At 40.8% G+C, this 21520-nt stretch overlaps 1 protein-coding gene across 1 annotated transcript in view; it reads left to right on the forward strand.

Annotated features, from left to right (window-relative positions):
* EPHA6 (EPH receptor A6) overlaps nt 1-21520 on the forward strand; it is an 815765-nt gene that overhangs the window by 580851 nt on the left and 213394 nt on the right. The window contains exons 7-8 of the mRNA XM_075908927.2: nt 7686-7733; nt 8158-8320. Coding sequence (XP_075765042.2) covers nt 7686-7733; nt 8158-8320 — 211 coding nt within the window. The remainder of the gene's footprint in view (nt 1-7685; nt 7734-8157; nt 8321-21520) is intronic.

Here is a 21520-nt window from a genome sequence, read left to right on the forward strand (position 1 = left end):
TAGCTCAAGACTCTTTCAACTTTCAAAGACCTTCATTTCCTGTGAACATGGTTACAATTCTGGTGTCGTTAACTACACTTCTGTTCCCTCCATGGTTTCCTCCAGGCTTCTCCTTTAGGTCTGTGCCTCTAGCCATTGCCTCTCCATGAGCAAGGACCCCAATCCCTATCCTTCCAGACCAAAAATGTGGGCTTGCCATTCACTGTCATTATCCCATCAAGGCTGATGTTAGTCTAGCAGCTGCCGTTTAAGCTATCTCAAGGGACAGTGATCATGGTACCTAATGACCAGCTAGCTTTCACAAACTTAGTACATTTGTTTTAGGACTTGTGCATTACAGAGAACCTGTCATACATGAATAAACAATCTCCCTGCATGCTGAGCTTACCACATGTAATCTTCCAAATGGAGATCCAGGAAGATTCTAATCCTTCACATCCTTCCACCCTCTTGGTTACATTATCAGATCAATCTCTGGATCAAAATGAGGGGCATCTCCATAAGAACAGCTATACTGGGTCAGACCAAAGGTCCATTTAGCCCAGTATCCTGTCTTCCAACAGTGGCCAATGCCAGGTGCTCCAGAGGTAATGAACAGAGCAGGTAATCATCAAGTGATTCCTCCTCTGTCATCCATTCCCAGCCCCTGACAAACAGAGGCTAGGGACACCATTCCAACCCATCTAATAGTTTAGACTGGTCCTTGCTATCACAAGCTCTTTGTCTCCTGGTCCTGCATATGCAATTCATCCCTGAGAGAGGTTCTTCTCAGGAAAAACTTAAAAACAAATAGTCTAGCAGCACCTTAAAGAGTAACAAAACATGTAGATGATATCATGAGCTTTCGTGGGTACAACCCACTTCTTCTCAGGAGCGGTTTCTGTCTCTCGAGATGTGCGGTAATTATTCTTCCCTTGTTTTAGTTCCTTAGATAGGTGAAATATTAATAAAAAGAAACACAAATGTAGCAATGTCTTTTCTTTTTAGCTTTAGATGAGAGGTGGCAGAACCTTGTAATATTATTCTTTACTATTACATAGTATTTATTCAGCTCTGACATTGTGACGTGTGCTCAGGAAACAATGATGCCCCCATGGACTATAGTGCCTCTATTAATATTTTTATAAATATAATAGTGTATAGTGCTTTGAAAGTCCTGATTAGGGAAAATTTAATTTAAGGACGAATTTCCATTTGTAGACACAGTGATTGCAATCCACATTAGCAAATAGAACAGCTAGCTATACATGCAAATGGCCAGTTGTTTTCTTAGTGAATTCTTTTTGCATGCACAGATTTCAGAGTTTTGAATGACAATGAATATGTTTGCAGATGCTGCCTTGTAAAACCTATGTGCCACTTTAAGAGGGTTTATAAATGACTCATGATACTCATTGAATTGTGTACTTTGAGTGTCATTCTTGAAATAATCCAAGCAAAGTAATTTGGAGGAGATAGGTAAATCTTGGAATACTTTTATATAATTTAAAATGATAGCAAATTATATTTGGCTATCTTATCCTTTTTCTAAATTAAAGCGATGATTATAGTTTGATAAGCATGTATTTCTATCATTCATCTATGAAGGGTGACAAAACCTGCATGTCAGAAAGTGGCTGAAGCTTATCAGTGTTTTACTGGTAAAGTTAATCTAAAGGTTATCTAATCATTATTGCAGGTAAGTTTCTGTTGGCAGTATAATGTTTTATTCCATAGTGTATCTGAATGCTGAGTTATTCCTAATTCAATATACTTAAATTAGCATTCTACTAATTATGATCACAAGCTAATGCAGGGGTGGGCAAGCCTTTTGGCCTGAGGGCCATATCTGGGTAGGGAAATTGTATGGTGGGCCATGAATGTAGGACTGGGATAGGAGGTTGAGGCGTGGGAGGAGGTGCAGAACGGGGGTTTGGGGTGCATGAGGGGTGTATGGTGCAGGGGGCTCAGGGTAGGGGGTTGGGTAGGGAGTCAGGGTGCAGGAAGAGGTTCAGGGCTGGCTGGGGATTGGGTGAGGAGGGGTTCAGGGTGCGGGCTACAGCATGGCACTGACTACCTTGAGTGGCTCCCAGTCATTGGTGCAGTGGGGCTAAGGGAGCACTCTCAGAAGCAGCTGGCATGTGAGGGCAGATGACTTCAGGTGGTCACCTACAAGCTTTGCCTTCACAGCTTCCATTGACCACAGTTCCCCTTTCCCTGCCAAAGGGAGCTGTGGAGAGGTTGCCTGCCTGTGAAGGCAGAATGTAGAGCCCTCTGGCCCATCCACAAGGGCTGCAAGGGCCTGCCAGACACTTCCAAGAATGGCACAGGGCAAAGCAGTCAGGGAGCCTGCCTTCAATAGCGCAGTGGTGCCTTAGCCTGACTAGTAATCCTAAAGGCCAGATTAAAAGCCCTCTAAGCCATAATGTGTCCACCTCTGTTCTAAAGGTAAAAAAGATATTAGTAAATTTGGGGTTCTCTTTATTAATTTTTCACGTATATAAACATAACATTTTCATTTTGTGCCATTTCTCTCTCTCTCTGGTCAGATTGGGAAAAATATAGAAAGCAATATATTGACACATGGCTGGTGATTTTTGTGTTCAAGAGCGTATTTTAAACATCAGCAAAGGGATTCCCCTTTGTTTTGGCCATATAAGGAAACCATAATGTAAATCATGCACTTAACGTCCTGCTTGTAACTGCACATAATGAGTAGCAACCAGTTCCTCTAACAATGTCATACAAAAGAATCACCTCATTATAAACCATTTATGTTGATGGGAAAGATATCACCATTCTGGTGAACTATAAAAACAATAAGCTTTCTATTATTGTTATAGCTTGATCCTGTACCTATCCACTTCAGTGTGTATAGTATTGAGCTATTAGTGCCGTTGCACACTTTTGTACACTCAGACCAGTGAGCTTCCCAGGAAATCTGTTGATCTATATAGTCAATAAACAAGATCAATTTTCCTTTGGAATTTGGAAAAGTGTCTATATTCAGATTCTCGTACCGTGATAATGATAATCAAGTGGCCAGTTCTGTATGGTGCTATACATATAGCCCTATGTACTTCCATGGAAGGTGTGAATGCTCTGCTTTTCTCAGAATCAGCAGTGAGCAATTGACAATTACCACTACTACTAAAGGTATAAAATAATTACTAAGGGTATAAAATAATGAAAATATCATAATACACTATATGTATCCAGGGTGCACTCACAGTTTTAAGAAAGGTTGGGCCTCCCTCATCTGGCAATCTCAGGACCTGAGCAATCCTGAGCCAGGGGAGTTTGCCTGACCAGTGGCTCCCCTCCTGGCTGTCAGCTCTGCTCCTGAGTGCCATTTCTGGCCACTGGGCCCTTCTCTTGGCCCCTGTCAACATCCGTGGTCCGGCAGGACCACAGATATTGCTGGACCAGAGAGCCCCAGTTGGCCAGGTTCAGGAATACAGCCCAGGCTGGGCTTGCAGTGGAGAATGCAGCACCAGTCAGGCTGGCTGGAGAATGCAGCACTCCCTGCTGCTAGCCCCACTGCCTCCAGCCTTGCCAGGGCTGCCCTCGCACCCAAGGTCAGGGCTGCACTCCTGGCCACGCTGGCCCGGGCTGCACTCCGTGCCACCAGCCCAGGCTGTCTGTCCACTTGTCTCGCTGCCTCCAGCCAGCTGGGGCTGTGCTCCCCACCTCGCTGGCTCCACTGCCACCAGCCCAACTGGTGCTGCATTCTCCACTGCAAGCCCAGCCTGGGCTGTATTCCTGAACCTGGCCAACTGGGGCTCTCTGGTCCAGCAATATCTGTGGTCCTGCTGGACCACGGATGTTGACAGAACAAAGCATCCTGGATTTTAGAGGTTGAACCTATACTCTGTCCTGATCTAGTCACCCCAACGCAGAAAGATACAGTGGGACTGGAGAAGATTCAGGGAAGGGCAACAAAGATGATCAAGGTTGTGGAACGGCTTCCATATACAGAGAGACTAAAAAGATTACAGGCTGTTTAGCTTAGAAAAGAGATGACTAAGTAGGAATCTAATAGAAGTCTGTAAAATCATGAATTGTATGGAAAAAATGAATAGAAAATTGTTATTTACACAATAAAAAACTAAGGGTCACTTGATGGAATTTATAGGCAGTGGGTTTAGTACAACTAAGAGGAAGCACTTTTGTCCACAATGCACAGCTGCCCTATGAAACTCATTGCCATGGGATATTGTGATGGTCAATAGTATAAGTGGGTTTTAAATAGCTGGGTAACCAAGATGGTCAAGGATGCAACCCAATTCTTAGGGCAACATTAGATTTTTGACTACCGGAGTCTGAGAGCAGAAGACAAGGATGTAACACTCCATAATTGCCTTCTTCTGTGCACTCCCCCAGCAGCTCTGGAATGGACCACTATCAGAGACCAGATACTAGGAAAGAAGGACCATGACCTGACTCAGTACGGTAGCTCTTATATTAGTATATTCTTAACTGAAAACAAAAAAATTCCTTAGAAATGAAGAGAGAGAAACAGGTATCACATGAACAGTTGATCGCATATTTTCTACCTCAGATTTTGGACAAATAGTCTTAAACTATTTATCCTGGTTCAAGAGCACTATTTAATATGTGAAGGGATGGGGTAGAGAAAGATCTTAATTTTCATACTAACCTGAAAGCTGGCCCATTTCACAAAAGCAAAATCAGATTTTTCTCAATTATGTACTCTTTTTCCCTCAATTAATGAGAGCTAATACTCTAACAAAAAGTGACTCTCTTCATCAGCTTTAGAGACAAGGAGTCCTTTAGCACCTTATAGACTAACAGATGTATTGGAGCATAAGCTTTCGTGGGCAAAGACCCACTTTGTCAGATTCATGTAGTGGAAATTTCCAGAGGCAATAACTATAACTATGCAGGCAAGAATCAGGCTAAATTCAATCAGGGAGGATGAGGCCCACTTCTAGCAGCTGATCTGGAGGCATAAACACCAAGAGAGGAGAAACTGCTTTTGTAATTGGCTAGCCATTCACAGTCTTTGTTTAATCCTGAGCTGATGGTGTCAAATTTGCAGATGAACTGCAGCTTTGAAAATCAAAATTAGCATTTTTGACTCTCCTGAAGGTAAAATAACCAGTTTTATCAAATTCACAGAAAATGGAAGTCACAAAACTGACCCAAATGAAATAGTTAAAATGTGTGTTAGATTTAGCAGAATGCTTTTGCCACCATGAAGTACCATTCTATCATTTTTTAATATTCTGTTTGTATTACCTGTATTATCTCTCCATATGTACATATATATTTTACATGTTACATATTTTGTTTTTAATGTTATGTAACATTAGTTATTGTTCTTAAATGTAATTGACTGCTTTTAATTAGTAGCAACTTGAGAGTTTTCTCTTAATACAATTTCTCAAATTATCTCCAGGATTTGAACAGGGGGCATTGGTTGTAATAATCTTAAATTTTGGTTGATGTTTCCCCAACCCCAACGCCATTACTTAATTGTGCAAAATAGTTATGTGCTTTAGTTAGTTGATTTTGCTATATTCTAGGAAGTGGAAGCATTGATATGCCTGCTGACATGTACTAAAGTCATCTGTAGTATAACTTTATTGAACTCAGTGACGTTCCATTAGGGATGCATTTGGCTTATAGAATTGTGGGTGTCCATTTTGAACCTGACAGTCCAGTGTTTGAGCTTTCTGTTTGGGAAACAAATTGAGAAAATATAAATGAGAAAATATAAATGTCCAGTATTTTCTAAATAAGATGTAATGTAGATTATGATGTAACGTCAGGTGTGTCCAGTATTTTTGTTGAAACCATCTGGCAACTCTACTTTATGTTTGCCATGCCCTGTTTCATGTAGAAGCATATGTACATTGTTCAAAAGTACAGGTTGCACCTCCCAGAACTGGAGTTCTCTGGTCCAGCAATTAGGGCTGCCAGATGGCCCTCTTTAAGTATATGAAGAGTCAGAATAGGGATAGGAAGAGGAGAGGTTGAGCACTAGGACCCAGGGAAGACATCGCTTCCTCTTGCTCAGGTCTTTAGGCTTTTTGCTGGTGACCATCTTGTTTTCTTGGTCGAGCCAGAAGGAAGCTTCCCTGAGGAACCAGGTAAGCAGGAGGTGGGAGGGGAGTGGGGCTGGGCCCAGTTGCTGAGTGTGTCGTAGGGTTGCCAGGTGTCCAGGATTTTCGCCTCCTGGCAGGGAAAAAAAAACAGAAAATACCAGACATTTTAGGGATCTGATATTCTTTGAATTTTTTTTTTTACCGGACAGGAGGCGAAAATACCGGACTGTCTGGGTCAATACCAGACACCTGGCAACCCTACCAGCAATCTGGAGAATGGGTTCCTGGATCAGAGAACCCTGGTATCCCAGTAGTAGGAGGGCAATCCAGGAGAGGCTGGATTGAAACAGAGGGATGGGACAGGAGCTGGTGGCAGCCCCTGATAGCCTGTGGCACTGGGATCTAGTCGTGGCAACCCCCATCAATGCAGGATCGGGCCAGCAACAGCCAGTGGAAGCGGGACCAAGGCCAGAGCTGGCAGAAGCCCCCAGCAGCATGCGGCTGGAGCCCCAGACAGCCCGCAGAAGTGAGGCCAGATCCTGTGGGCTTCTACGTGACAGGAGTCCACACCCTTGACAGCCCGAGGCAGAGCGACTGAGACCAGGTCCAGGGCTGGAAAATGCCCCATGCTAATGTGGGCTGCTGGGGCTGAGCCTGTAGGCTGCCACATGGCTGGGACCAAAGCCCAAGACCCTGGCAGCCCTACCTAGACCAAAGCCAGCCCCCATCAGTCTGTGGTAGCACGAGGCTGGAGCACTTGGCAGCATGGGCTGCTGGAGCCCGGCAGGCAGTCCTGCTGGGGCAGCAGCAGCAGGGTCAGTGACCCAGCAGGCAGCCTGACAGCAGCTTGAGGGAATCCCTCTTCCTCTTCCCTCTTCCTCTCCCCTCCCCAACTGGCAGAGCTGGCGGCTGGAGGCTGTGGCAGGGAGCCATCTCTAGTCTGTCAAATTCTCTGGTTCGGGACCGGTCAGGTCCTGAGGCTGCTGGATAAGAGATGTTCCACCTATAGCAAATCTGCAATGTGAGTATAAGCTGCTCTTTCCCTACTATATATTTTCCATGTTATCAACCTAGGAACTTCTGAATAACTTAATATTCCACATAGTATAATATGAGTGCATGGTAGTATACATTTGTGGTACCCTGTGGCAGTTCTGTATCAGCCTGAATTGTAGATGAGACATGCTCTGGCACAATAAAATTACCAGTAAAGTATTACAGCTTACTAAACTATGAAATGGCAATAACTAATGAAATAAAACAATTGTATGCTCTATCATACCATCACTATCTCCTAAAAATATGGAACTATCATCAATACTCTTTGTGTGCAACACTACATATTACTGAGTTTGTGCAGCAATCTGAAAGAATGAACTCTATTAAAAGACTTGCTCTTGACAGATGCTGAGCACCTGCAACTCCCTGTGACTTCAGCACAGAATCAGCTGGAAGATGCTTAACATGGGAATTCTGCAAAGAATGATTTTATTATAGTGTGCCAGGAAATTTGTATACAATCACATTACAGCTAACTGGAGAGAAAAATTAAGTTCAACAACAACAAAGCAGTTGAACCATGCTAAAAGTTTTCAAACTAAAAAAAAGTTAATCTATATTTTCTTTTACCTACAGGCCTACCCACGGATAGCGCCGGCATTTTGGCACTACCTGCGGGTAGAAGTGAGTAGCGGGTATTTGAATACTCCCACATCTTTACACTTTACTAATACTTACTGAACTTCTAATTTGTCCATTGTGCAAAATATGTAGCTGCCATTTCAGCTGCCATCTTCTGTGAGTGTAGTCTTGTACTAATACTATATTATTTTGACTAAAGTATAATTACTAACCCAAATCACAAAGATACAATGTACGTGGGTATAAAAGAATAAGCAATATTTCTTAATTTATGTTTGATCCCAAGTCATGTCATACATTATGATGATAGCACAATATCAGAGTATTAGAATTCATACCTGCACCTCCTTTTATGAACAAACTTTGCATTAATAAGAAAGAAGCAGAGCTTTCTAATTGGACTGTTGTTATTACAAAGTTTGCACAACTCAGCTTGATATCATTTCTCCCCTCTTTTGTCCCTCAGGAGCATGAGCAGCTCAGCTATTCCTCCACAAGGTCCAAGGCGCCAAGTGTTATCATCACAGGTCTGAAGCCAGCCACCAAGTACATATTTCATATCAGAGTCAGGACTGCAGCAGGATACAGCGGCTATAGCCAGAAGTTTGAATTTGAAACTGGAGATGAAAGTAAGTCTTACAGAAGGGACAAAAGTGGCTACAGTAAAGTCGTGTCTAATTCTAAGTCAGTCAGATATTTGGAGTGTAAATGAGTTGAATATTCACTACACACACTCAACACAGAATGTCCACTGGGTTAATATAGAAAAAAAGTGTTCACACATTCCCTTTCTAGGGTTCCCTTTATATTGTACTTAAGAACAGCAAAAGTAAAAAACATCCTGAGATGAACACTGAAGGGTTGGGGTTTTTTTTCCTGGAAAGATTTCCTCACTCCTCCCCTTTTCTTTTCCTAGAGACCTTCTCTTTTTTTATCCTCCTGAAATGGAGCTTATGAGACCCACAAAGTAAGAAAGCATTCAGGCAAGACGTTAGAACCTGATATCCTCTCACAGGAAGCCATTCATCTGTTGGCTTTCAGTACTCCCATTATCTAAAAACAATGGAATGGAAACAATTATGTGTATTTCCAATCAAACAGTAAGTCTGCTAAATACCCAAGTGAAAGGCAAGCACAAAGAAGCCTCAAAAAGATCTGAGAACAACTTCTTTATTGAAAACCCAAGCCCCCATTAAAATCCCAGTTAGGATGTTTGTAAATATTTTAGCATAGCTAATACATTACAACATTCATTAATGAAATTACATTAATTGACCACTTATTCATACCATGTCTCAGTAAAGTGTTGATGTTCATGCTGCTTAAGCTGAAATAGAGTCAAGTAGTCTGGTAAATGTATAAGTTCTCAACATAGACGTCATAGATAAATAATTAATTACAAAAGTCTTATAAAGAGGATCTTATAATACTGCTGACAACATTTAAATGACTATATTTAACATAAAAGTTTCAAATTTATCCAGAAATTATCAGTTGCATCACAAATTGAAATCCATGCATTCTAATTTTGTATTATTCTTGGAAAGTAATTTTGGTACCACTATGGAACTATGGATCCTTAATATAGCATCCAGACAAACTGTTTACCCGTCAAATGTTACAGAAATCTTAGTTATCATTCAACCAAAAGCAACTCGGAACCTAAGAATATTAAGAATTAGTTACTAAAATGTCAACTCAATTTAATTTTGCCTATTCAGACAATAGTTTGTACATAATATCTCAGATAAACATTCAGATAGCTCCTGATTTTGTACTAATGAGGAATAAAAATGCCAAAAATGCTTTTAAGCCTTATACGCTTAGGCCTGGTCTACACTAGGACCTTAGTCCAAAATTAGCCCCCCCAAGGTTGATTTTCTAAGCAAAATCACACTACCAAGCCCGTTATTCCAGAATAAGGGGTCATGGAATTCAAACTCTGCAGTCCTGCTTTTCATGAGGAGTAACACTATTCCTGAACTTGTAAGTCTGAAATAACATTAGCGTGGACACTCTGGTGCCGCTAATTCAAACTAATTGGCCTCTGGGAGGCCTCTCACAGCTCCCCAGAGTGCTTCCTGGGACTTTGAGTCAGAGGCCACATTAACGGAGCCTAACTTGGACTACATTCAATTCCTCCCCATAGTGAAGACATGGAACTTCGAATTTGTAAAATGGGGTGCCCAGAAGTCGAATTTAGTACATTTGAAATAATCTCCTAGTGTAGATATGGCCTTAAATACCACTTTCAAAGATAATGTAGGGCTAGATTGTTAAAGGTATCTAACTACCTTCAGATGCAGAGAGGCACTGAGTGGAATTTTCAAAAATTCTCCATGCTTCTAATTTTTTTTTTTTACACTTTTGAAGTGAAACATTTCAACTTCTGAATTTTACTTCACTTTTATTTTATTGAAAAGGTAAAAAAAAATTGAAAATGAAATACATTGATTGAAAACATATATTTTATTTTTTTAGTTTAACCACTGAAAAATAGGAATAAACTATGTGAATAACCAATGTGCTTAAGTTATTTTTGAAAATGTGACTCAGCCTCCTAGGTCATTTGTACACTTCACAAGAGCTTATTCTTGGCCCTTTAGCTCAAACAGTATAGACTAAGGCACTGAGATCCAGATGACAGTGATGTTATTACAAGTGTAGGTGTGGTGTATACATTCACTATGGCCAGACAACCTCATCCCAAAAGTCTGAACTCTACAGCAGTTCAAACTCCCATAAGGGCCTCCACCTGTGATGATGTTCCTGGACAGGTTGTCTGTGGGGATAGAATCTGAACCTCTGTATCTAAAACTATCAGCTCCTGCTCCTGGAGATAAAGGACCAAGTGCAAAGCAGATCACAAAAAGAAAAAATGAAGGAAGTTCCTTTTACACATATACACTGAGAGGTTGTAATTAGTAGTTTTCTCATTCTGAAACTTATACTATGTGAAGTATAAAAAACATCTTTGTAATGTTGGGTGTTTTGCTTGCTGTATCAAAGGTATTAAATATCCACATTGTATGACTCTCTCACATTTTATTGCAAACCAAAAATTCAAGCCCACCTTGCTAATATCTTTGGTGAATCTGGGTTGAGTTTTGAGTCAATCTGGGCTCATTAATTGTTTCAAATGGAAATTGTTGGCAACTTAGTTGTTTTGACGTGAATTAGCATGTGATTGTTTCAGTTGAGTTATGTTAGGAATTATTTGGTTTGTTCAAATGCTTAACTTAAAGCAAAATGTAAATTTAATTCATGTAAAAATCTACATAAATTAAAATAAAAAAGATTTTCCTGAATCCAGAGCAAACTAAAATCAATATTTCTCCTAAGTCTCCCTGAAAGACTTCCAGAATAGATTAGTGAATCAGAGTTCAGATGTTATATTCCATAGACCTAGTACTAATGATCCTATCCTCCATGGGAACTGCATTTTGAAAACTGGGGATATGTCTACACAGAATTAAACAAACCTTAAACAGGCATTCAGCATATTGCCAGATTGCAGCCAGATAGCTTCAAATGATTAGTGCCCCATAGATGAAAACATAGTTTAGGGATTCATTACATTAGAGTAGGAACACAGAGAGATGCAATTTCATGACCAAAGTTATTTGCAACCAGACTTTGATTTAGTTAGATCACCATGAATTACTTAATCTAAGTTATGTCTGCAAATAATTGTGGGTATGAAAAGACAAGAACAGCTAAGGACTGGACTCAGTCTCACCCAGTATGTGTAAAGTGTAACCACATGTGATTGTGACAAATGAGGAAGACACTGACAGCAGCAGGCTTTAGCCCTTTCATGAGAGTGAGTTCAAAACCCTCGGAAGAAAAAGTAAGATGACAGATCAATATCTGGAGACTAATATGGGGCTGCAGCATTGCAATCAATTGACGTTTGAGTGGTGTTCTCCACATCTTCAGTTGTTTCTGCAGTCTGAGGGGTTTGGGATGTCAAGAGAATTAAGTGCAGATGGTATTTCCTAAACTATAAGACAAGTACATTTAGCTTCTTCTAGGAGCAATTGTTGCCTGACTTATCTCTGTCTTGATGCATACAAAACTCAGCCTGCTGATGGTGGGTAAGCAGTTGACAACCCGTGACTATTCCTCTGCCATTAACCTCAGTTGAAAAAAAAATAGAAAAGAAACAAAAAAAACCCCAACTCCTATATTACATGTTCTGCCAAATCTCCCCATGCTCATTTGCTTGTGTGTTGAATTCACATCTTCTTTGGATGGTAATTCCTTCAGGGAAAGGATTATTTCTTTTGTGTGTTTTTACAGGATCCAGCATCTGGGACCTAAGCCATTTCAATACTATCACTATGAATATTCACTGCTAATAGCAAAATAATACATACATATCCCTTCAGTAGCAGTGAAGAAAAATTGTAAGAGGAAAAGCCTTTTAGAATATTAATATAGTAATTTATTACAAGAGAGAGAGAATTGCTTGAAAACTCATTGGATTAAATTTAATAAAAGCATTTTAAGATAAATATATTTAAGTAATAGAGCAAGCATAGAAATATTTCCTTAACATAAAATGGACTGTGATGTTTTTGTAATGGTTATAAACACTATGGCAGAGCTCTGGTCATGCCCCCTGGGTCCTGTGCTTCTTGGCAGATTTTAAGATGCCTTAATGGCTCATGGTAACCCTCCCACTCACTCCTGTTCCATTCAGAGGCAAGAGTTCCCCACTTATTGAGCCATGTTCATCATAGACCAGTCACTAGCTTGGAGAGAAAAACCCTTCCGCTGTCCAAAAGTCCCCTTTCCCCTAGTGGAGGCCCACTGGATGTGGGGAGCCTGGTCCTGCCCACTGGATGTGGGGAGCCTGGTCCTGCCCACTTACTCCAGGTTCCGACCCATGGCCCTCAGTAGCAGCTACTAGAAAGGCTCTTGCCCTTATCCTCACAGTATGGCAGCCTCTCTCTGGCTTGCATCCTATAGTTTGCCTCCACTCTGTGCTTCCTCTTCCACTCCAGTCCATCCTTCTTCTCCTTCGCTCTCCTTGCCTGCGGGGAAACCTTTTATAATAGACTGGCAGGCCTAACTGGCTGCAGATGTCCCATTAGCCTGCTGCTGCAGGCCTGCTCTCAATGAGTCCTGGATGCCTGTCTGACTTAATTGCTGGGCAGCAGTCTCAAGCAGCCTACCCAGGGAACAGGAAACTGCTCACTCAGCTACTGGTATGCCTGCCCTCCATCCAGCTCCTGCAGCCTGCTGCCTTTGGTCTGCCACAACACAACGGAAGTATGTACTTGGATGATGAGTTTTGCTCATTTTTAAACACCGGACTAACAGAAACAAGGTGGTTACATATAGCCATTGCAAACCACTTTTGCTTTATTAGCTGTACAAGAGATAAGAGCTTTGTTACACCTCCTGATTTTTGTTTCTCTGGGGTTTGGTAATCTAATAGTATAATATAATTAACCACTACCAGGGGAAAAGAGAAGCTGAAAGAATGCTATCTCGTGAGAAAAATGAAACCTGATGACGTGCTTCTATAGAAAAATACTATGAATGTAAGTTTTAAAAATTATTATTTGTAAACTTAGTTTTCTTTGAGTGGCTCTGCATATTCCCAGTAATGGGTAATGCACCAACTAATGCAACCTAACAATAGCCCCTTCATCTATGCCTCACCTCAGACTTTATCAACATTCTGAGGGTTAGGCTATATATGGGGACACTGAGACTATACAAAGGGGCACCACTTGTGCCAGATGGAAGTGAAACACTCTGAGCTTTTGAATCTGGCTTTTTTTTCCTCCTGTTTTAGTCTAGAATAGTCTATTGTCATTCATTTTTTGTGTTACTATACATAGTGTTTTAGTTACCAACTTGGTTTTCAGGTTTATTTCTATGGGCACATCTAAACGACATGTGGGGTTTTTTTTCAAAAGAGGATATGAAAATTCCACGAGTGTCTGGAAAGATGTCTGATTGTGGTTTTTTTGGTAAAAAAAAAAAAAAAACCTTTTTCAAAAAAACCACGTAAACCTACTTTTTAAAGGAAGAGCATTTTTTTGAAAAAGGATTTTTTTCTGAAAAAAAAAAAAACGCTCCCAGACTACTTTCGCTTTCGAAAGTGAGGTTGGAAAAAGATATGCAAATTCCCGCAGAATTTGCATATCCTCTTTTGAAAATTCTATGTAGTCTAGATACAGAACAGAAGAAGAAGAAGAAACTGAGCTTTAAACGATGTACTTTCTGCCCAGTCATCTTTCTCAGTATTGGACGTCTATGTGAGGTGTCTTAAGTGACTCAGTGACCATCAACCCTGTTCTGGGTGTTCCATCTATCATGCTTTCACACGTGCAGCACATAAGGAGAGTCAGATTAGGCTGTGGGTGGTCCTGTTTAAGGAATTTCTCCCTGCTAATCATTCAGGTTCCAGGAGATCTTTGGATTTGAAGACTAACGGGCCCATATTGTCTCCAGTTGCATCAATGAATAAGGCTAACATGTCAGAAAAGGCCCAGAGATCTACACCTTTGCTGCTTCCAGCATACATTCCCATTTGATCATATCCTCCTATGAAAGCTGCCAAGATATCAGAGGCGTTATCTGCTCAGTCTGCATCTAAAGACCCTATGCCAAGGTTCGAGTTGTGTCAGTTCCAAAGAAGAAAGCAAAGGAGAAGACAGTCACAGTGCCAGATCCCATGGGTCAGATTTGACAGTTCCATCCAAATTGAGTTCATCTTCTATGGTACCACATCTGAGACCCAAATCAGCTCCACGTTCTGTTTTTTTAATCCAGAATTATAGAGTTGAATCTCTCTCTGGATCCAGTGATACCTAAGCCTATAAAATTGTCACCTTTGTCTTTACAAACCTTCTGTATTGGCATCAGATCTAAAGAGGAATATTACATTAGTAGCTGATGTTCATAGTTCACCTCCTGATTATTTTGCAGATGCTAGTGTGAGTTCCTTGGTGGACAGGAAGAAGATGAAGACCTCATCTGTTCTAATGTCTAAATCCCTACTCTTGAAAAGAGACATAGGATAGAACCACCTCTGTTTCCTCCTCCTTTTTAAGACTTCTATATGCTCACCAGGCAGATCATTTTCGTCTTTCATGTCAGTTCATCCTCCAATGCAGTTCCCTACAGTGAACCCCATTGCAGATCCAAGGTTGGATCCACGGGTAGAAGAGGCTCATGAAAGAGTCAAAAGACCCGAGCTCTCCAGATGTATGCCACCAGGTATGGGTTTCCTTTGTTTTTTGGTCAGTTTGTGCCACCACATCCTATGGAGATGTTTCCGGACACTAAGTATTGGAGAGACTGGTAATTTTGAGCTCCAGGGTTATATTTGACTCTGCCACATGAGTTCTTGTGTCACCCACTTCGGGATGGAGTCCTAATATTCCAGATGATAAAAATCTTCAGATCAGATTCCCGCAGATTCATCTGCCCCCAAGACTGTAGTGTCTGATAACACTGTGGAAGAAAACGAAGAGTCGAGTTCAATGGATCACTTGGCATCTACTTTGAACTTATCTTCAGCTGCTGTGGAAGAGGCTTTGCATCCAGTGTTTGACTTCCTTTGTGCTCCTTCAAAGGATAGGATGGCTTTATCTATTTTGAATGATCTTTTGCTAAGGCCATTTGGGTTACTCCTGCTTCCTGTCAACACATTTCTAAAAAAAAGCAGACAAACTGTATCAAATCCCACAGAGGCTGTTTCATGTTTTTCATACTCACTCCAAACCAAATTCTTTAGTGATTCTAGTAATGAGTAATAGATTTAGGTTTGGCCAAGATCAGTCAACTCCAGAAAATAGAAAAGGAAAGAAATTGGATGTCCTTGGAAGGAAGGCTTTTTTTTTTAATGTCCCACTATCAGCTCCACCTATGAGACAAAATGGTTATGTTTGTGCAAAAGTTACCAGACCATCAGATGAAATTAGCCATTGCTATCTTGGGAGAGGGGGAAAGTGTGGCAAGACAGGGCTTCATTTGACGTTTCTGATTCTCTGGCATGAGCCATAACATCTTTGAATACTTTGAAAAGACTTGCATAGTTAGGGTCTTCATCATTTACTGTGGACACTTGCTTTAAGTGCTATTTTCTTCTGAGGGTGGTGGCTTTTCAGTAAAAAGATGGGAGAGTTTTTGGAAAACTCAGAAGAAACTAGGTCTACTGCTCATTCTCTAGATTAGTTCTTTACAGCTAGAAGGAGACATCCTATTCCTTGTTTTCATCACCAAAGAACATTTCATGCTCAACCTCCTTCATATTTTTCATTTCAGAAACATCAGCAACAACATCAGTAAGCACCTTCTTCTTGGCAGTCTCAGCAGAAGAAGCAGTCATTCAGGTAGGGTATGTCTACACTAGCACCCTAATTCAAACTAGGGAGGCTAATGTAGGCATTCGAAGTTGCAAATCAAGCCCAGGATTTAAATATCCCGCGCTTGATTTGCATCTTCCAGGCCGGTCACCATTTTTGAAATTTACAAGTCCGGACTAACTGCCTGCGTCTACACGCGGCAGGGACACGGTATTTCGAATTAAAGCCCTAAATCGAACTACCTGTTATTCCTCCTGCCGCTCTGGTCCCGGGGAGGCTGGAGCCACGTGGCCTCCTCATTTCCCACTGCTCCAGGGGTGGGGAGGCTCAGGCCACATGGCCTCTTCCTTCCCCACTGCTCTAGAGATGCTGGGGTGCACACGCGCACTCTTCCCCTCCCCATGGTGGGGGCAGGGCCTCAGCAGAGGGGTGGGACTGTAGGTGGGCTTGGGGGCCTGCCTCCCCCAGCTTCAGCTGCACAGACCACCCATGCACAAGGGTCAAAGACTTTCAGACCAACTGACAAAGCTCCTTCCTAGCCTTTGGAAACATGCTGGCCCGCTTTATCAGCTACGAGAGGCTTGTTACATCACATAAATGGGTAATAAAATAACAGAAAATAATTGTTTGAAATACGAATTTTGAGTTGCCTTTGTCCTTCCCTTTTCAGGGAACCATCTCATAAAATTGTTTTATAGGAAGTTCAGCAATTTCTTTTGATTGGAGCACAAAGAAAGTTAACAAAGAGGGGGTGAAGCTTTTATTCAAGATAGATCCTAGTGCAGAAATAAGAGTGTTTCAGTGCAATTTTAGATTTAAGAAAGTTGAACACGTTCATCCAAATCTTTCACTTTCCAGTGTTAATTCATGCCTCCATCATCCCGCATTCTCAACTGTGGATTGGTTCACAATTCTCAATTTAAAGGATAATATTTCCATATTTCTGTTTGTCCAAATTATTGGACACAGCTGTTTTGTATTGGGACAGAGATATTTCCAGTACAAAGTCCTGCTGTTTGTCGTCTCTGCAGTGCCAAAAATCTTTACAAAGTGCCTTTCTGTAGTAGCAGTGCATTGCAGAGAACACAGTATCTTTATTTACCCATATTTTGATGACTGACTGATAAAATCATCTTCATAAGGAGATCTACTGACTCACATCCAGTTTACAACATCCCTTCTTACAGATTTAGGGCTGCTTCACATGGACAAATTTCTCTCCAACTCAGAGAATTCACTTTAATGGGATATATACTGGACTCAGTAACAGAAATGGCTTTTCTTCCAAGAAAGATAGATTTTTTTAAGATAATGCAGTCTATTTCAAAAATTCACAGCCATTAGACTCAGAAAGCAATTTTCTTTTTAGGTCTGATGCATCTCAAGGCAGTGACTAGTTGTGCCACTCTATTTGCATGGCTCAGATTGAGGCCAATGCAACATTGGATGCCTCTGATTTACAAGGCAAAGCTGGACAATGTTCACATGTCAGTCACTGTGCCACAAGACATTTTAGATTCGTTGACGTGATTAACAAACAGAACCAAGGAGCTCAAAAAGGTCCTTTTCAGTCCTCTTGTGCCATTTATTACAATAAAGTCTGATGTATTGAACGAAAGATCAGGGAGTTCATCTGGGTTCTCTGACCATTCAAAGTCACCTAAATATTTTAAACTGAGGGTGTTTCACCTGACTTTCAGATCTTTTTGCTTCTCATAAGGGGGGGAAGTTGTGCACGGAGAGAGACAAAATGACTGCTATGTATTACATCAGCAAGCAAGGAGGTGCTCACTCCACTATGTTGTATGCGGAGGCAATCACTGTCTGGGATAGGGACATGCTGTGGCAGGCTAGCCCTCCAGCCCTGCCTCTTCTACATGCACACACTCCACAAGAGCCCAAAGGTCCCCATCAGCCACTCGCTCCAAACTAGCACCCCCAACCCATGTGTGCCAGAGGGTTGGCAACATGGCCTCACCCCAGAGCCCTAGGGCCATTTCACAGGGGGGAGCAGCAGAATGAGAAGCAGTGAGGGTGTCTGGGGACAAAGCATGGGTGAGGCCACTCCTGGCAGTTGGAGGCATGGCCTCCCTTGACTTATAGCTGCTGCCCATGGATAGGTACACTCTTCAGGAGGTCTATCTGATAGCCCTGCATTTAGCATGTATGAGCAATATGTTGGCAGGTCAGCTTGAAAGATCATTCTAAAATGCATGAGTGGTCATAAAAGGATCAGGTAATACAGAATATCTTCTGTATTCCAGTTGCAGATCTGTTTACTGCCAGGTTCAACAAGAGGTGTCTTTTTTTATTCAAGAGTGGAAAAGGGTAGTCAGTGTATTTTGGATGATTTCCAAATGCAATGGGGAACAGGCCATCTGTAGATGGTTTATGGACCTGCTTCAGGTAGTGTAAGAGGTCTACACACACTGCTTCACTTGCCTCCAGACCTGTTGTCCCAGCAGCATGGCAGGATTCTTCATGCACAACTCCAGTCTCTCCATCTAATGGAGAAATGCATTATCTGACTCTGACTGATCTTAAAAGAATCTTGTTCCTTCTTTGTTCAAAATGTGTTGCTGAATTCTAGCCTATGAGGAAATGGGCTAGGTTTGTCTCTTGGGCACAGTTGCAGCTACTGTTTCTCATGTTTTAGAGTACTTGATGTACTTAAAGTCTGAAGAGCAGTCTTTAATTTCTCTTTAATATTTCTTATGGTGGCTTTCTCAGCTTATGCTTTGATCAGTGACAGACACTTATTCATACCTTATATGATTTTAAAGTTTCTCAATGGACTATCTAATACGTACCCCCAACTTGAGTGATCCAGTTCCAACACTGGACCTTAATTTGATGTTATCTCTGCTTATGAACCCTCGGCAGAGTGTTCTTTATTTTTACTTATATAATCAGACAGTATTTATTATTACTATAATGTCAGCCAGAAGGGTGAGCAAATTGAATATATTGATGGCAGAACTTAGTATTTTTTCATAAAGAGAAGGTGGTTCTTAGACCTGGGTCCAAGTTTTTACCAGAAATAATAGCCAAGCTTCATATCAAACAGGCAATAAATTTACCAGTGATTGATCCAAAGCACATGCTAAATAAAGGGAAATCTGCTTTACAGAACGTAGGAGGGTTTTAGCATATTTTAATATAGAATTAAAAATTTTAGGACGTCTTCTACTTAATTTATTTAAACTGTAAAAAGCATATAGGTTATTATGTATCTTCTCAATTTGTTTCCATATTGGTAAAACAATATATCCTTGAATGTCACAAATTAGTAGCAGTTCCTGTGCCTACTAATGTCAGATTGAATTCCTTTAGATCAATAGCAGCATCTTTTGCTTGCCTTAAATGTGTTCCTAATGGGGAAATTTATAAGGCTGCTCCTTTGAAGCTGGTCTATATATTTACTAAATGATGTGCTTTGGATATGGCTTCAAGACAGTTTTCAGAGAGCTTGCCAAACTACCCATTCTCAGAGCCATTTCAGAAACTATTGATGGTTATTGATAAGCAGCCAGAGTTCTTTGAGATAACTCTGCATATTCACACTTCCCATTCACCTTTCCCTATTTCTTAAAGTCCTGTCTTGGTTTCTCTGGGTCAGCAGTAGAAGGAATTGAGGCAGAAAAGGGCACAGCACTCCCTTATATAGATCACCCTCAGAATGCTCATACACATTTTGGGGAGGTAAAGCAAGTGGGCACATTTGCACTTTTATGCACACCTTTAATAGGCACTTCAGAAAAGTCTCCACTATCGGGCTGCACTGGTCAGCACTGTACACATGAGCATCAATATGCAGAGTCATCTCAAAGAACACCAGTTACAAGTAACCTTCATTTCCTTAATATTGCACTAAGCCTCCCTTTGGTGGAAGACTACTGTTTTGCTTGCTCCAGTTTACTGGTTGAAATGCAATTTGTGCTGCTTCAATTATTTAGGATAAAATTAGATACATCATTACGAGGAACAGCTAGAAGTTTTGGAATGATTATTAATGGTGGTGCATGAAGCAGAAAGAGGACTGTCTGACCCTGTAGGAGTAATAACAAAGTTAATTAATCAAAGAGGCTGTAGAATTTATATTGTGTGACTACTCAGAAATGTGGTAGAGCTTAGAACTTCCATTTGGAATTAGCATTAATCAAAATTTGGCTAAGAGTGTTGGTCAGAAAGGGAGTGCAAAAAATATTGCTGGGAAAATCTGTACCAAATCCCAACTGTCAGATTTGTTGATAGAACACAGTACAGTTTATAATGTAACCTTTCTTATTTGCCTACACTGTGACTTCCGGTCATCCCCTCTCGTACTTCATTCCATTTTCTCACTTATCTTCCCTTCTTATCCCTTTTTTAAAAAATTGTTTCACACTTCTCTATGTCATTTCTCTTCTTTCTTCATTAGCTAGTCATCTATTTCCGCATATCTGTATTTCTTCTTTAAAAAAATCAAAGCAGAGAGCCAGTATAAAGCAAATTGTTTCAGAAATCCTTGGAATGAACATCATGCTAGGTGTCATAATGGCTAGCCTGTTAGCAGGACAACAGTGCACTGCTATGATTAAGAACGAGGCAGTGGGCCAATCAGCAAATATGGATAGCTAAAGGCATTCTAGAGATTCATTGGTATCAGGTTTAGAGGAATTTTTGCTTAAACTGATTCCTGGCTTAGTGGACATATGGATACTGAATATAGTAGCTAACAATAAAGTGTATGGGAACAAAAGAGATAGTCAGTTGCCCATACAAACTGGGAAGAGAAGCAGAAAAATGAGAATGAGGTTAGACTTGATATATTCAATGTAGAGAGTAAAGAAAAGAGTCTTTTAATACCTAGAGCCAGCAGCTGAAAAACAAAGGGAAAGGACATAGATGATATATAGGACTGTTTTAGTCCTAACTACACGAATGGTAGTTGGTGCACAGACCAATGGCTGTTTGCTGCAAGATAATTTATTGTACGTACCAGTAAATAAATGAAGGAGAAGTTGAAAACTTTAATTTGATGCTTACAATCATCATTAAACACTGGAAATCTTACATTGAGCATCAGTAAAAACTGTTGAGATATGTAAAATTAATAGGGATTTGGGATAGTGGTAAGGGGGCAGCCACAGCAGGCATTGTCCTTAAGCATATTTTCCCTTTGTTTCTGCAGTCTGGAAAGATATATTAGGGTCCAGCCAAAGCAGATGCTATCCTTTGTGATGTATAAATATGTTCTTTCTCTTCGTTTTTGCGGCCTAGAAAAATAGATAAGCATGCAGCTGCTGTTCTTTGTTGTGTCTTTTACCTACCATCATTGGCTCTGTATAAATATTTCAGGATTACTTTATTTGCAATCTCTATAACCTGCTGATTTCAGAAAGTTTGTAGCACAGGAAAGTTTTGATTTAATTAGAAAATTTGTAAATAGCAATTAGGGGTGGGTATAATAATATTAATCGCCTGCTAATTAACATTCATTGTATGGGACTTAACATA

The sequence above is a fragment of the Pelodiscus sinensis genome, chromosome 1 (assembly GCF_052426305.1).
Source record: "Pelodiscus sinensis isolate ZL-2025 chromosome 1, ASM5242630v1, whole genome shotgun sequence".
In the NCBI taxonomy this organism is placed as follows: Eukaryota; Metazoa; Chordata; order Testudines; family Trionychidae; genus Pelodiscus; species Pelodiscus sinensis.